We start from the raw sequence: 16,997 nt of genomic DNA on the forward strand, positions 1-16,997 counted from the left end.
ATGAGACCTTTTATACTCCCTGTGGTTGGCAGAGGATCACGACGAACCATTTATGACACCTTCTATACCCTCTTTCGACATTGCACAGATCATCACGAGCGACCTTGTATGAGACCTTCATTACCTCCTTACACCACGGTAGAGCATCACAAACGACTGTACATGATACCGTGATACCCCCTTCCAATAGCAGAGAACCACGAGCTAACGTTGACAAGACCTTGTATACTCCTTTTAGCCACGGTAAACCACCCCGAGCACCCGTATGATACATATTATAGAGCAACGAGAGCAATCGTACACCATACGGTAAGAACTTTCGACTGCAAGACCCTTGACATTTCATACACCTTGATATCCAGCTACTTCTCGCAGGTGAAAACGCTGTTTGGTGCCGCAGAAAGGCGACTCAATCATGCATCTGACATACAGTACCACCCCTTGAAACTCGCGTTTAAATTGTGCCTTGCTTTATTCCCGATGGCTCTGTGATCGAAGAGGCTTCCCTGATTTCTTAGGTTCGCGTACTTAATTGGTCTCCGAAATCAAACAAACAAAGAAGGCAAAATTAAAACAAGGGGAATGATTTTTTTTCGTGAGCGAGCAACTAGAGACACATCGAGCTTTAGCGTGAGTGCAAGTTCCTGCGTCTCATTAAAGATTTACTGTGAATCCCACCTGCTTGAGCGGCGTCCTGCGCAATCAAGGCGGAGCGATTGAAAAACAGCCTCTGTCGTGGTTGCTAATGTGTCGGGCATTTCGATGTTCTTTTACCTTTAACACGTTTAGAAAGGATGTTAAGTACAATTATGTACATGGGGAAGAATTGTGATGACATCAGCGAGAACGCACGTCGCTGTGACCGCACAACGAACCTTATTGGCTGAACGACCTGGCACCAACTGTGCGCACAGACGCAAACAAAGAAAGTTGGATGAAGAGCAAAACTGGGTGTGGCGAGGACAGACCAACTGAGAGATGAAAGGGCGCCTGATGCGTTGACACGTACACTTCTTGAAGAGGAGAAAGTTGCAACAACGTAACGCCAGCAGATCGCATACGAGAAGTGCGCGAGCAGCTTTGCATTGAGCTGCCGTGCGGCATCGTTCCTTGCGGTGTATGCTTGCAGAGTGGTGCAGCGTTGCTGCTGGAGCTGCTTTGCAGTTTTGCTCTTGCGGGGTGTAAGAAAGCGTTTGTGTTTTTCTTCCCCCTCGCCCCCGATGTAAAAGTCAGGTACTCTGATCCGGGAATAAGAGAGGAGACGCGTCTTTCGTCCACAAGGAGAGCGCCGGGCAAAACGGCGCGCGAGAGATCAACCGGAGCGGGATCGCTTATTGGCGCCTCGGAGGTCCCCAGCCACACTTGGCCCACGTGCGAGTGGTGAGAAGTTGAGCTTTGAGCGCCGTTTTTTTTTCTTTCACCTACGATAATAGCTTGCGTGTATGTACAAAAAGCCACCCTCCCCCATTCCCCGGCTCAGGAGCCGAAGGCCCGGCGGCGGTTGGCGGCGCTAGACTTTGGCACCAGTCAGCACTCGGACTGCTTGGAAGATGAAGGCGTCTGCTGTTGCTGCTGCTGCTGCTGCTGCTGGCTCGACCGCTGCTGGTAGACGGCGGCGCCACCGTAGTCTTCGTACACAAAGAACTGCTCCTTCACGTCGGGCCTGTTCAGTCCCGACGGGCCCGCGCGGTCTGCCGACGATGCCCTGGGCTTCCACACCGGCGAGCCGGCCTGCTCAGCCGCCGGCGGCTGGTACGAGCTGGGCGGCTGGCTCGACTGGATCAGCCGCGCCGTGGCGCCCGACGACGACAGGGAGGACGCGCTGCTCAGGCTCGTGGGCGCCTTGGGCTCGGAGCGGTCCGAGCGGTCCGAGCGCTCGGAGTCCTCCTCGGATGCGGCGGCCGCCAGCTCGCGCGCCGACACGCTCATGCCGTTCATCGAGTCGGCCACGGTGCGGCTGCGCGTGCCCCGGAAGCTGCTGGGTCCCGGCAGCCGCGGGTCCGGCACGTTGTCGTACGTCTCGATGGCGTCGCCCGCAGAGTGACGCTGCGACGACTTGTTGCGCTTCTTGCCGCTCAGCGTGCGCGACATGGACGACGTGGAGGGACCCGCGGAGGCCGCTGACGCGGCGCTCGAGCCCTCGTTGCCGCCCAGCCGACGCAGGGTGCCGGGCTTCTCGCGCACGGCCGGTTTTGTCGCCGGCACCGTCATGTTGCGCACGGACTCCCGGATGATCTGCCGGATGGTGCGCAGGAAGGCGTTCCGGAACTCGCTCGTGCTGTGCAAAAGAGAATGGTACGGTCGGCGTGATTCGGTAAGACTCGACAACGAAGTTTTAGAGGAGGTCAAAGGTCGACCTCTCACTGTTAAGCTGCAACTGTCCCGCACGTACGCAACATTCGCTGCTCCGAATGTGCTCACACATACGATTACACATGCGATGTATAACCCAATGAACTTAAACTAATTGCCTCGTCAAACTTTCGCACAAGGAAAGAAAGACTTCCTGTTTGGCCGAAGTGACCGCGCATGAAACGAATCTGGAGCGAGTGTCGCACCTGTTCGACAGCTGGTACACTTTCTCCGACCGGCGCTGGATTTGCGACTTTAGGTGCACCAGCTCCCAGAGATAGTGCGAGTCCGCGTCCTTTTGGCTGCTGGCTCGAACCTGGACCTCGGTTACGGGGATTAGCACCTGGTATCGGATTATCTCCACCTCGGCTGAGTTGTTCTTGCTTGACCCTCCCTGCAAAGCAACGATGAAGTTCGTCTGTAACATATACTTTTAGGCAAAAATGGAGTAAATGGGAACAATGAGGTTAGCCCCTTTTGGAAGCGACGGACCAGCCAAAACCATTCGTTTTTTCGGGGAATGTATTGCGAAGCGATGTACTGTTACTACCCATACGGTTGTTTCAGGGAATAACTGAATGACTGTAAGGCTTTCCTCTGGTCTTTTCGGGAGCAACGAGTTCTCTTACCTGTGCTACTCAAGTGATAAACGGACAATAGCCGCCTAAATGGTACTTATAAGAAATAGAACTCATAGTCTTTTGCGAAACGTAAGCGTAATTTTCGGGACTAACAGTATAGTTACCTTCGTTTTGCCAGGCGCTTTTCTTGGAATGACTGTTAACTCGATCACCATGTCAAGGAAATTTTGTCTTTCTGTAAAATCTATTATTTACTGCGCAATATTACAGAAATGATTGCCCCGTGATGAAATAAATGACGTCTTTCTTACTTTTGCAGCGCGATCGCAGACCGTGTACAGCAGTACAGATTGTATCAGTGTTATCCGGTAAAACAAAGTTGTCATGTTTCGGCTCCAAATAAATTGACCCACCTGCACTCTAACTAACCACTCTATTTGGCATCAGTGACGGTCTGTCCGTTTCCAGGTTGTACTGTCCTACCCAGACTACACAAATTATGACGATCTCCCGATTTCAAATACACCGGTATACACACACCACCGAACGACGGCTGTCTGTTCCGAGATATTAGCGCGTATATTTGTACTTAATGTGAGTGTAATAGCTTAAAGAGGAACGGAATAAGCACTACGATGAAGGCGGTTGTTTCATCTCGTTTACTCCGTCCTTGATCATGGGTGTGCTGTTCCAATTGAGTCATGTACCAACAAGCCCAAGCTGCTCGTCTTAGTACATTTGTATTCTTTTTGCTGCATTGTCATTTGATATTGGTTTAGTTTCACGTTCTGTAAGTTTGGACATAAAACACTCGAGACCGTACAAAATATATGGCGAACCAGTGCGAATATTACGTTGCTGTGGCGGGTGAAGATTTCGGTGGTCACGTATCTCGGAGGCGCATATGACACACAAGAACGCTTCGGTCAAGCGGCGCAATGGCAGGTATGGGTCACGGAAGCAAAGGCGACACTGACCATGAGTTTCTTTTTCTGCCTGATGCGCTCCTTGCAGAGGAAGACCACGGCCGTCTTGAACACAAAGCACATGGCATGCAACTCCAGTCCCTTCTTGATCTTGCCCAAGAACTCGGAGATGTTGAGCCACTCCACGCCGCCATAGTACAACAGCTCACCAGGGCTCAAGTCCACATGCTGGTAATAAAGAAAAGCGGGCAAAACGTGAAGAACAGCAAAGTGGGAGTAGGCAGAGATCTTGTAATGTACCGGTTGACATCTGTGGAATCTCACAAAATGGCGGAAGGCTTAAGAAAGCGAAATTCACATCCACCCGTTTCTAGCACGAAGCCACAAGGAAATCCACACGGATTACTCAGAAACAACGTTGCCGAAGAATTCGTTTTGTTTCTGGGGTCGAACTCGGAACCTACGTCTTTTCGGGGGTGGTCGCTCTACCAGTTGAGCTGACCACGAAGCTATAGCAATCGGCAGGGCGAGGGTGGATTCATCGACAACTCGAAGCACGCGTACGCGTATTATAGCAAATCACTTCGTCGTTTCCATCGAATGCGTAACGTATAGGCAGTGAGCAATCGCTTGTGCCACTTTGGCGTCGCTTTGTATGTAAACGTTCAAGTCAGATTAGTCTACTTTGACCACCGCATCTCGACTGCGCTTGATGTTTAAATTTGTGGCATTCCTCGTAAAAGCTTGTTTTCTGGCGTGCGTCTGTGAAAAGGTTATGACATTCATAAACAGGCTGGAAGCCACATTTACCTGCTTCGAGGATTTGACGTGCTGCCGGTACAAGTGATCGAAGATGGCTCCGTATTCCTCGTGGATCCTCTGCATCTCGTTTATGTGCTCGGCCACTCTTTCCATTCCTTTGAGGGCTTCTGCGAGTTCATGATGAATGCCGGTAACTTTATTGTCTCTGAATTAGAAGAATTGTCAGTACACTCTATATACAAGTCGCCTGAAATATAAAATGGCACGAATGCGCCTGTTTCATGATAGATTCTTTAATGCGTAAAAAATAAGGGAGAATTAATCAGCTAATGATAGATAAATGCGTTACAATTATCTTTAGCATGCAGTTCTCTAGCTTCCATCACGCAATTTCAAGATCCCCCCCCCCCCCCCATGACGTCTCCTTCAACTTTCGTCACACGATATCCGGGTTATCCCTAACTGCCGTTATAACACTTCCGGACCGCCACATTACTTGTTGGAAACCAACACCGCTCTTAATTTGCACTGATCTCCACTGTATAGCAAATATCAGTGTTCATTTTGCTTTTGATTCCCACACCCAGTCTTGCCTCCCCTTCCGTTTAAGATTTACAGTTTTGATTTCACATCAGGTTCTGACTTCCGATGTTAGTCACCTCAGGTTGACGACTTAGCTTTAAAGTTGGCTCACTTCGTGTCTATACTTAATCTACTTCGGGTGTCCACTGCCAGTTGGCATATGCATCAATGTTTGTAATTATGATTGATTGACCCCTAATTATCGCGTACATCTATACCTAAACTTCAGATCTTCTTGACTACGATCACCAAGAATTTTCTACTGTGACAGTCTTACTGGTAACGCATAAAAAGTCACAACTTTGCGGCAAAAGCGAAGCAATTTACACGACAGACACAAATTGGAAGGTCACGCACAGAATGGCAAGCAGATCGAAACGTGCCCCGCGTTTCTCACGCACAAATGACGCACGAAACGTACTCACAGGTACAGTTGAACGCAAATAAGCGTCTCAGTTGTCACTTCGCTGCGTTTGGAAAACGCGCCCTTTTCGCAAACGGAGACTGTGCAACGTACGCAGTGACGTTTGCGCGCCCGGTAACTACAACAGAATCGTTTTGGTGAAAGTCCAAGGATTGCGATTGTCCCTACCGCGAGATAAGCAAGCGCACGCACGCATTAGCGCCCACACAGCCCCTTCTCCGCGGGGCATAGTTCGCGTGGGAGACGAGAGCACGCGCCGTCGCGTCGTGACATTGTGGCGACGCGCGCTCATTGCGCCATCTCACTGGTAATGCTGAAAACACAATAGTCCCCCCGAGATTCCCATCGCCAGCGGTAAGTGGTAGATATAAATAGCTTGCCGTTTGAATGGTGCAGGAGGTGCTTCTTCGTGGCTTAGTGGCTAATGCCTCGCACTCACAACTCAGAGGTGCGACGTTCGGTTCCGCGCGCCGAAGTCTTTTTCGGAATTATTTTTCTTTCTTGCGTTTTTATACATATAGATAAGTATACATATATGGTGAATGTAAGGTCGCGCTCGGAGTGACAACCCCACCCCCGTCCTTTTTGGTAATACGTCTTCCGGAGAAACGGAATCGACTCAGCGTGGCAACCCCTTCCTCGCTTGCCTGACGCGTTCCCGAGAAAGGGCGCCCTGCAGCTTCCTCTGCCTACCCTGCCCCTTTCATGAAAGCACCTGTCCAGTGTCGACGAGGGCCACGGTCAACGAGGTCGGGAGGGGCGGGGGGATAAAAGGGGGGTGGGGCCCTTTGCTACTAGGAGAGCTTGCCGGCTAGACACCAGCACGGCCGCCTTAGGCCCCACTGCAGGTCATATTTTGCTGACATATCTGCATCATAAATAGTTCTGTACGTAAAGTTCCATTTGTAAAATGGCCAGTGGTGAAGACGTATTTTTCCCGAAAAAGTCACGAAGACGGCGGTGATCATCCTCGCGAAGCAACGAACCTGTCTTTGCTTTGCCACCAAGAATCTGGTCCAAACCGTATTCCGAGTTTGGACGAAAATTTACATTGAATGACAGCGACGCCGACGGCAAAATTCAGCGGAGAGTGTATATATAATTCCTATCGCAATGAAAAAAAAAAGACCTGCAGCAGCAGCTGATATATGGGCTGAAAGTGTACATAGACAGTGCCTGCGAGGTGGTGATGTTCCTCGGTGAGGGGGTCCGTGAGGTGCTTGAGCTGCTGGAGCAAGAGCGGGTATTTGAGAATCCGCTGGATGGGCTTGATCAGGTATGACTCGAGGGAGAAACTATGCTGCCCCTTGGGATTCCTCGTTTGCAGGAAGTCCGAGAGGGCTGTGTTGCCTTCACCTGCATCGCCGTCGGTTTGATCAGACAAGGGCTTAAGCATACAGTGACAGCATCAATAGGGCGTAATATCCACTGGAAAATCAGTTCGCTTAATATCAACTCCACTTGATTGTTGTTTGTTCTCTATGTCCCGAAAAAAAGGAGCAGCATTTTTTTTTCTAGCAATGGCAATTGATACACCGATTTATGGTTATTATCACTTTATTGACTTTGAAATGGTCCTACCAATTAACACGAATGCCACCAAGAAACGCTACCGCGAGCGTCTGATTTACATAAGCATTTGTTAAAAGCACTCCTTTATTTAATTCGAGCCACGTCATTCGAAGAATGCATCGGTAAAGTATAAAAACCATGTATGAGTGACGAGTTTCAAAAGTATACCGTGTACTTACTCGGGTGCAAGACCTTTTGAGCTTTTGAGTGACTGGCACAGAAGGAACTATAAAGCTTGAATTGGTCGGCGTAGTACAAGAAGGAGTTGCCCAGGGCAAATAACACGTTCTGTAAGAGAAAAGAAAATTAAAAAAAAACACTGATTGAGTCCACTTGAAGCCAAGGTGAAAGGCTTAAAAGAAATGTACAAGGACACCGTAGTTCAACCAAAATAATAAAGAGTCGATATTGCCACGACCATAAGAAAGTTTCTATTATGTGGTACCGTTTCTGGCTGGTTTGCATGTGCCACTGTGGGAAATAAAGATGTGGACAAGCACGCGACGAATACATCAAGTTCGTGCTGCCGCAATGATCAGAGCAACCTGTCGTACAGCTGTAAACCGGTCTTTCTATGCTGCTGCTGCTACCTTATAACATGGCTATATCTGTCACACTGAGAGCGAATGCTCCGCAATGTATAAGACATGGTGTAATTTCTGTTGAAATAATGAGGGACATTGTGCTTTTACAAGTCCGGCGCTCAATCACACTGATCGGCACGCGAGTACCACCGTTTTATCGAATTGGCGGTTAATAGTTGGATGTTGAGGCAGTCCATTGAGCCTCTAGCGCTGTCTTGTACCAGCAGGGGCGCGCGCTCGCACCGAACGCAGTAGTGCACAACTCAGTGATCTTCGAAAAAAACGTGCTACGGCATTTATCCCTTTAGTTACCTTTCATCATCTTGCAAAGTTATAAGAAAAGAGGAAAAAAAGGGGTGCCCTAAGCACTTCTTTCAGTCTTTACAGAAACAATTATTTTTTTTTTTAGTGAGTAGCAGTGGAACGTTGTTTTGAGCAGCTCGGCAGAACGAGGCCAGACCTACAGAAGGCCACCTTGAAGCAGGATAAGAGAGTACAGGTTCACTGCCCTTTTCCCTTTAAGTAGGAAAAGTTGTTGACGTAATTAATTCGTGATCAAACTTTCCCCTCACAGTGCACTCATTACCTCGGCTCATGCTGCATCTATTTTTTTTCTGAATCCATCAACATTGATAGAACGGTAGCTTGGGCTAGTTGGAGGTTTGTAATCCTTTTATCTGTCCTCGTTCATTTCGCGCTGCGCGAATTTGTCGATCCATGAACCTTCTCACTTCATAACGCGAAGTCAACTTCCTTGCGCTGCACCTATCACGTCGGTCTTTTCTTCTATCTTTTTTCTTGCGCAAGACAAATGAGGTATTACACCAACGACAGCGCCTCCACTGGTGGATTCCGCAAGCTTTTGTTGTCCCGTGCTTAGTTTTGAGCCTCCAAGAGAAATTTTGATAAACGTGGAGGAGGGATGAATGGGGGAAAGGCGGTGCTTTATCGCCAGAGTGAAAGACTGAAGTGTGGTGAAGTGTGGTGAAGCTGCATTTTCGGTCGGTGCAGTACCCAGTTTAGGCACGGGTTATGTGCGACCTATAGGACACTTTTCGTTTCTGATCTTTACGTAGGACGTGCAATCTGTGACCTTTGGCCTATGTAGCTTGTGCACGTTACGCTCTATAACCTTTGCGCACTATGTGTCATCTACATAGTGCTGCGAGAAAAATCGGGACTATGGTTTATCAATGTACAGTGCAGGTTTTCGGCTATGTAAGCGCTATTTTTTACCGTTAGTGTCCTATGCATGCCGTGTTCGTGTCAGAGCTGTCACCACTAAAAATGAAAAGAAATACCGCTTAACATTGAATTGAACATAAAAAAGGCAATCTGGCCTTTGCTTTGCTTGACTTCAAGCAGGCTTGTTTTAAATGGACACAAAGAAGTACGACCGACCCAATACACTGCGGTTATGTTGCAGCCAGATATAGGAGTAGAAAATTTCGCTCTTCTGCGAAATTTCTGGGACAAACTATGCGGAATCTTTCCCGTGCCGAGTACAGCATCTACACAATACAGCTGGCGCGAGAGCCGAGGGGGGGGGGGGGGGGGCGTACCTTAAATTGGCTCGGGTGCTCCAGCCGATGGAAGTCCGGCTCGGCGGCGATGGCTTCTTCGAGGCTCTGGAGGAACTGCCTCTGGAACTGCACGATTTCCTGGATGTTGCCGAACAGTGCGCTGATCTCGGCGTTGGACAGCAGAGTCTCCTTCTTCATGGGCTCCAGGTAGTGCTCCAGCAGGTTGTTCAGATGCTTTGCGGGAGGGAAGCAAAAACATCCAGGCGAGCGGGGGATAACAGCGACGCTCATGCAAACTACAAAACCCGACAGCGCGCGCTGTTCCGACTCATATAATGTCAGAGTAGTGGCAAACTGAAAGAATAGAGAACTAAAGCTATCCACAGGCAGAACTTACTCTCTGTCTGACACTGTGTAAACGTTTTTATGCTATATGCACGTTGATATATATCCTTGCGTGAATTTCTCATTAATTTTGCGCGCTATCGTATCGCATGCAAAGTCTATTGAAAACATAAAAGTTCATGGTTATGCGGACGTAATTCTGTACCAACTCTTAATTATATAGGCACGGATAGAAATCTGAACGCCAGAAATTGGGCTTTATTAACCAAATAGGGACAGCAGATGTGACCTGTCACATGGTCAACATTGATGTTTCCCGAGCGATGATCATGGCCGGATAATAATTTTCGTGGTCACTGTCAGAATCACTATTTCGTGGTCGCTGTCAGTGGGCAGAATGAATAAAAAAAAAAAAAAAACAGCGCGCTTCGCTGTTGGTGCTTCGATCTGTGCTAGCTGCAGTGCTATTTGAAAGTCGTCTAAATGAAAATGAGCAAGACATTATTTGCGCAGTGCTATTGACTCAACTTGTAATAATATAAAACGAGTTTTTTTTGCCTCAATATTTCTCTAGAGATCGTCTTCGGGCATCGTACGGCCAAGGTGTTGTTCGCAAACATATCTTGTCGGTACTTGGAAGCTATCGTTCATGTATTGCTGAGCTATTTGTTTCTCTTTTTTAAATCAACCAAGAGCGTCAACATTGCCCCTGAATAAGATTTAGCCTTATACAATCGTTTTTCTCAGAGGAAGGCGCCATCGCCTTATTTGGTCATCCTAAGTATAATTAACAAACAGCATCCGTGATGCTCAGTCGGATTTGGTTACAACACAACTGTGCACTGAGGCTCTCTGCCGTTTCTATAAATGCTTATTTTATGACTATCATAAGTTCAACTTATGAAGGCACAAAGACCTAGATTTGGCTGAAATCGAATCATTCTATCCATTCTGATAATTCGACACGTAAGCATGCTAAACACATCAGTAGTTACTTGTCTTACCCAACGATTGCTTTTATTATCGTCGGTAACTCTAATATCAAGTATTTTACACTTATAAGATACAGTTACCTTCACACAGTCTGGAATTCACAGGCACATTGCTGCGTCCCCTATAACCTTTACATTTAGGAAATTGTCGTTAAACAAGAAAGTTATAGTGTTACTGTTTTCCCAGCCTAAACTGTACATTGTTTGATAAAACGTGCTTCAGTCCATTGCGCGTTAAGCGGGGCTTTTGGTTTATGTAAAACGAGAACTATATGCAGCAAGACGTTTACAATCGCGTAATAATACAGCACGGTGTAAAGAGGAACTTATCAGCGATGTCAGCGATGTGATAACAACAAGCAAATGTCATGTAACGTCACAGCAAGTCGCTCACAAGAGAGCAGGAAAAGAAAGAGAAAATAAAAATGAAATGAAGAAAGCGGGCAACATCACAGTCGGTGCAGGTGCAACCGGTGCATTCGGTGCTTCGCACCATTGCAAAAAAAACGGGTTGCAAAAAAGTGCGCAAGATGTCTCCACTCAGTGCGTCAAGACGAAAAGAAAAAAAGTAACAAAAAAACTCGCCAAATTTCGGTCCTCGAGTGTTCGGCATCTACGGAAGCAACCACAAAGAGGATATGCAGGCCTTCATAACGAAGTCGTGGGGACTTTCAAGTTACCTTGTAGAAGTAATTTCGTTGCAGGTGTATCTAGCGCTTGCATCAAACAGTCGAAGGATTCAACAAAACGCTTTCCCAACGAAGTAAGGTGTGTAACTAATGAGTTGCTAACGTGCCGGTAGTACTGCGAGCGTTACGGTGTGCTACCTTTACAGCGCAATGAAATGTCCCTAAGGTATTGAGAACTTTATTACAGGCATTCGACTGCAGTCGGGACGCTGGGAATTTTTCGTCATACAAGCAGTTTGGCCGTGCGGTCAGACACTCTTATAACGTTGTCCTGGATAACCTTAGAATACGTTGTTACTGAACTAACTTCGCTGTAAGCTAGGGCCCCACAACGCACGAAGTACAGCCGAGACGTTAGGGATTCTTCGTTATACAGGTGATTTCGTTCTACAGAAATTCTACTATGCAGTCATACGGCTTTATAAAGCAGTATTGGATGCCTTCGTAGTACCTCGTTATGCAGGTAAATACGTCATAAATGTAGCGCGTACAGAAACGCTTTCAATACTGCCGGAACGTCTGCAGTTCGCCGTATGTATACTTGACTCGATTGTGGAAAAATTCTCAGTTGAGGCATTCTACTGCATCGTCATGCGTCTTTATATACAGAAGGCATGGATACTTTTGGAATACTTCGTTGTACAGGTAACATTGCTATAAAGCGAGTGCACAGCATCGCTCGCAATTAAGGAGGGACGTCGAAAATTCTTCGTTATAAGGGTCCTTTCCTTGTAGCCGTTCGGGTGTATACAACAATGTGTGCGCTTCGAATTGGAAACACGTACACGGGACGAAACTGAAGTACTGTTGGTAGCAACATGATCAGATAATGTGCATTGAATGCCAGTAACGGTAGTCCGTGCTTCAAAAAAAAAAAAAAACTTTCCCTACGAATTTTGCGTGAGGGGGTACACAGCCAAAGCACTCGCCTTTCTTCGTTAAGAAAAAACAAAAACAAAAACTAAAGCAGCAACACCATAATTACCACACGTTCACGAGGCAATGAGAGTCGAGCAAAATTTTGAAAAAAAAAGGGGGGAAAATACGCTTACAGGTGTTAGGTGTACACAGACGTCATCGAAAGTTGGACCTCGTGCTCGCTTTCGTCTTCCACAAATAAAAAAAAGAAAAAGACATCACACCGATGCGTGCGCCGCGATAAGATGTGTGAAAGCCATGCGCCGGACACGTGCATTATTGCTCGACAATGCTTGTGACGTATTACAGCGAACAACGGGAAATAATACTCAACTGCCCTACTCTATACACTGATTTCTGTTTAAGGAGGGCCTCCATTTTCTTTGTCTCGACGAGCTTGATAATTGCCCATCCACGATTTTGCTGTCATCGGCCTCACAAAGCCCCGTGTTTTCTAAGGCTGGTTCATATTGTTCGAAAATGAAAAACGCGAGAAAAAAAAGTCTGAGAGAAAGGACGCGTATATTCACAAAACTGTACTTTTAACGCCAATTACTAACTTAGTTTTATCATCCATCAAAAAGCAAAAAAAAAATGGGACATTAAAACGAAGTGTATTAATTCTTTTTTAAATTTTTATTCATTTCAGGAAGTGAGAGGACCCCGTGATTGATTCACAACCATGTCACTCGAATTTACCGAATTTGGCACTGGCTTCCAGGCATATAAAATGTCTATCCTGTCTCTTACGAAACGACGTGTTGTCTTATACAGATCTATCAGCGTTTCGCTTAAGCATACACACTGTGCCCTCACGATCACCTAACCTAGCGTGTTGGGGATTGCAATAAACAGTGTCTTACAGACGCTCGACAATATTCCAAATGCTTGGGACGTGTGGTGGTCTAGTTAATCAACTGTTTTGTTCGTTAGCAACAGCGCTCAAGTTTTTGGCTATATGTTTGAGTATCGTCATTGTTTTCGATTCGGGCTGCCATAAGCTATCACTTTCATATGCTTGCAGAGAACCAAACATATATATCATATAGGCACGCGGACTTAGGACGACACTTATAATTCGTGGCTCAAGCTCAAGTTTTCCTAATTGAATCCAAGTAAGCTGCACATTTGCTGTCTTTGGACAATCGCTTGGTCCGATTCAAATGGAAAGTGTGGCATTTCAGAAATGAAAAAAAAAAAAAAATCTAGCGACCGTAAAGAGCAATAGTTTTTCCTAGAGGCCAAAAATATTTCACAAAGTTGTCTGAAGAATCGGTAACTAAGACAGTGGCAGACGACTGGGTCACTAGATGGAGAGTGAACGAGTAAAGTATAACGTTTACGTCCGTGACTTCTGTTCTCACGAGCTTTTATTTCGTGACTTCTGTTGTACCACTTCTGATCTCAAACGCCATTTTCGGTTTCCACTTCCGCCACTAAGCCCCTATGGTTAACGGATTTCTTGTATATAGAATGCCCACTGCCAGGTTGTACTTAACCTGATTCCAGTACTTCACAAAACGCTGTTGGAGAATGAAGATACCCGTTTTGTATAAAAGCACATATCCAAGCAGCGTCCACTCCTCCGTATTTCTGAAGAAAACTGTTACTCGACCAGATAATTACTTAAATGCATTCATTATTACGACAATAATATAATAACAATATTTGAGGTTTGACGTCCTGAAACCACGATGTGATTATGAGAGACGCCGTAGTGAAAGGCTCCAGAAATTTCGAACACCAGGGGTTCTTTAACGCACACCTAAATCTAAGTACACCTTAGAGATACACCTTACAGATACATTTTAGAAATGCGCTTGCTTATTTGTTATTTTCTGGGATAAGGCCTCTCCAGCTTAAAGTTTCTTCTTAATTTAACAAGCCAATCAGCGAAGATTTCATCGATCGCAGTGTTAGCATTCACAGCAGGCTTTTTTTTCGAGCATTACGTCACACTCGAGCATGTGCGATAGTGTCCGTATAGCTCAGTTTATATACAAGAATATTGCACAACCATAGCCTATCTCAACGCACCATGCGTTGTTCTTTCGATGTTCGAGCACCCTGCCAATCACGTAATCTGAATGCAACGCATCCACATTAAATCATCAGCGGACAGCGTTTAGCCAATTCATTTTTTTCCTGATGCTTTCTTCTTTGTTAATGCGAAGAATTCAGTGGACCTTAGACTGGAGTTCCTTTAATAGGAGACAGGACGGGTGCTGTAGAAGACAGGGCGAACGGGGGACAGCAAAAGCCCGTCCTGTCTCCTGTTCCTGTGAATGTCTTGTTATTTTTTTTTGTACAAGAAGTTCCCGTTAGCTACAATGCGCCATCTCACTGGATTTCAAGTTTTGTTAAATCTTTAGTTGGTGGTCAAGCATAAACGAAAAAGTTATTTGAGCAAGAATTGCGAAAAAAGTAACTATAGTAACGTCTTACAGGAAATCTAACCATCATACGAAATGTTCGAGGCGAAATATACATTACTACATTAACTGATCTTTAAACAGTATGCACCATACAGTATGAACCGTACAGTATGCACTCGCGCGATACCTACACTGGATAGTGTCAACTGTTGAATAAACTTGGCTAAGTTTTGGCAGCGAGCTCTTAAAACGATGCAATGAAATAGCGAATGTGCGCTGTTACACCCCTGTCTAATTCCAAGATGTACTTCGCTTAGTATACAACGGTTTGCCGTATTTCGCCACAAATCTTGGGAGAACTGCACTGTCCAGCATGTTCGGTGACGACGCAAGGTGCTTCGAACAGTGTTGTAAACTCGCTTCATGCATTCAGCATGTACAATACGGGCATGCTGAATTTCGAATGTCCACTCACCTTGCTCACTTCATTAGTACTAGGGGGTTTCCGCTGAAAGAAAGTGCCGAAAATGGTGTTTTTGTGCCGCTTTTCGAGGGACGGTGAACTTGAGCGTAGCTCTCGTGTAGTACGCAGCACGGCTCTTGGAAGTAACTGCCGTTAACTTAGGGCACTCGTTTGAGATAAGACAGTTTAATTACACATTTGCAATGCAATCTTTACAAGCAGAAATGAATGCAGTCTTCTAAGTAGCTGGAGCTCTCCAATTTAATTGAGATGACAATGTCTCCATATTAACAAGTTAACAGGAAACATACTTCACTGCACGTAATTCCGAACAGGGGACAACAGTTAAACATGCATGCACACATAGGACTGCAACGTCTGACCCTAAGCTCAAGCAAACAAAAAAAGCAATAAAGAAATTGAACACTGATGCTAGCTCGGACAAAATGAATACAACGTTCAATTTGCGACGTCTATGCTTTTCAGGCTTCGCTGTGAACGCGCCTGACATACTTGCACATACCTATAACGAACGGCTTTATGGCGTGAGATAGATTTCAGAAACGAAATTGATGAATACCGATGAGGATATTCGCATGAACTATGCTTTGCTAAACAAAACAACACTCCCTCGTTGGTCTTTACGTTCTGATATTAATGACACTAAGCCATACGATACGCTGTCATATAAAGTCTGCCGCTGAGAAGTAACGTTGCCCGTTTTTTTAACAAAATGTAATGAACACTTGTCGTTAATGAATACTGTACCTGCACCTACACTTTTAAGTAGCCGACATGACAGTTCTGGTACCCCAGAATCGCCTAAAAGTGTGGCGTAGTTATCACTCAGGAAGTGCGCAAGCCGACTTGTAATGAATATTAAGACCAATACCAAACAAAAACAATAAATCTAGCTAACCGATTCCTAAAGAAAATTTTAGCTTGTCGTAATGATATGCCGGTATTCTTCTAAAAGTAGGGACTGTAATTTGCTGCTTGCCATTCGTAGGAAACAGAAAAATGCTAAAAATGAGAACAGAAAGAACAGCTCACGAGGTACAACCTCTTTAGACTACGACGCTCTGTATAAGGGCACACGCACAGAAAACGTCACCAGAGCACATAGCGTCGAAGCTACTGGTCTCTTTATCAGGCGACTAGGCCTAGTAACGAGACCTTGTGGTTTAAACAGGCAAGTAAATAAGCACAACATGCAGTATACTGTGTCACATTCATTTGGTCAGTACGTTTCCACGAGTCGTCGGGCCAAATAAAACAAAAACAAAAACAAAAACGAACGACCAGGCTGCTCGCTGTTCCATCTACAAGGCCACCACCTATTGCGTTGTCAAGAAACAAGAAAAAAAAAACACATGCAAATAAAGCTGTTGGAACAAGCTGAGAATGCAGCGAACGTAAGGCAAGCGATTGTTTTGAAGCATGCATTCGGCAAAAAAGGAACTAAACCAAACTATAGTAGCCTTTTGACTTTCACTCGGATGCATCGAAGAAATCAGCATTCGCTAGTGCCGCAAAAATTCTCGGTGTGCGTTGATTCGAAGAACAAACTAAAAACAAAATACGTCGAGAAGGAAAAAAAACTATTAAGAAATACACCAGAAACGAATGCTATGAGAAACTGGTGTAAAAAAGAAGAAAAAAAAGATACAGAAACAAACAGTGATGATGAACGAGTGAGATTTACCTTTTGCAAAGCCGCCACATACCACTCAACCAGCTCGCTCATGTGCTGCGTCATAAAAATGGGAATGGCGAAACGTCATGACTGACATTCCGCTTGCAAAAGCTAGTAAAAAATTATGTTGAAAGGGGGTTGGTCAAAAAGGGCGAGGAAGAAACCAGCTGAAGAGCGGCTGGTTACGAGAAAAAACCGGGGTCTTTTTTTTTT

At 45.8% G+C, this 16,997-nt stretch overlaps 1 protein-coding gene across 4 annotated transcripts in view; it reads right to left on the reverse strand.

The window, feature by feature from the left end:
- Window positions 1-1,113: 1,113 nt before the first annotated feature.
- sif (guanine nucleotide exchange factor still life) overlaps window positions 1,114-16,997 on the reverse strand; it is a 273,472-nt gene continuing 257,588 nt past the window's right edge. For 3 of the 4 annotated variants that reach the window (XM_075895490.1, XM_075895489.1, XM_075895488.1), the window contains exons 23-31: window positions 16,794-16,838; window positions 15,101-15,133; window positions 9,346-9,540; window positions 7,379-7,487; window positions 6,804-6,983; window positions 4,670-4,788; window positions 3,911-4,087; window positions 2,559-2,746; window positions 1,114-2,278 (exon numbers count right to left, since the gene is read on the reverse strand). In XM_075895490.1, coding sequence (XP_075751605.1) covers window positions 1,528-2,278; window positions 2,559-2,746; window positions 3,911-4,087; window positions 4,670-4,788; window positions 6,804-6,983; window positions 7,379-7,487; window positions 9,346-9,540; window positions 15,101-15,133; window positions 16,794-16,838 — 1,797 coding nt within the window. In that variant the 3' untranslated portion in view covers window positions 1,114-1,527. The remainder of the gene's footprint in view (window positions 2,279-2,558; window positions 2,747-3,910; window positions 4,088-4,669; window positions 4,789-6,803; window positions 6,984-7,378; window positions 7,488-9,345; window positions 9,541-15,100; window positions 15,134-16,793; window positions 16,839-16,997) is intronic. The other variant, XM_075895491.1, reaches the window with a different exon arrangement.

Source organism: Rhipicephalus microplus, chromosome 5, assembly GCF_043290135.1.
Source record: "Rhipicephalus microplus isolate Deutch F79 chromosome 5, USDA_Rmic, whole genome shotgun sequence".
NCBI lineage: Eukaryota > Metazoa > Arthropoda > Arachnida > Ixodida > Ixodidae > Rhipicephalus > Rhipicephalus microplus.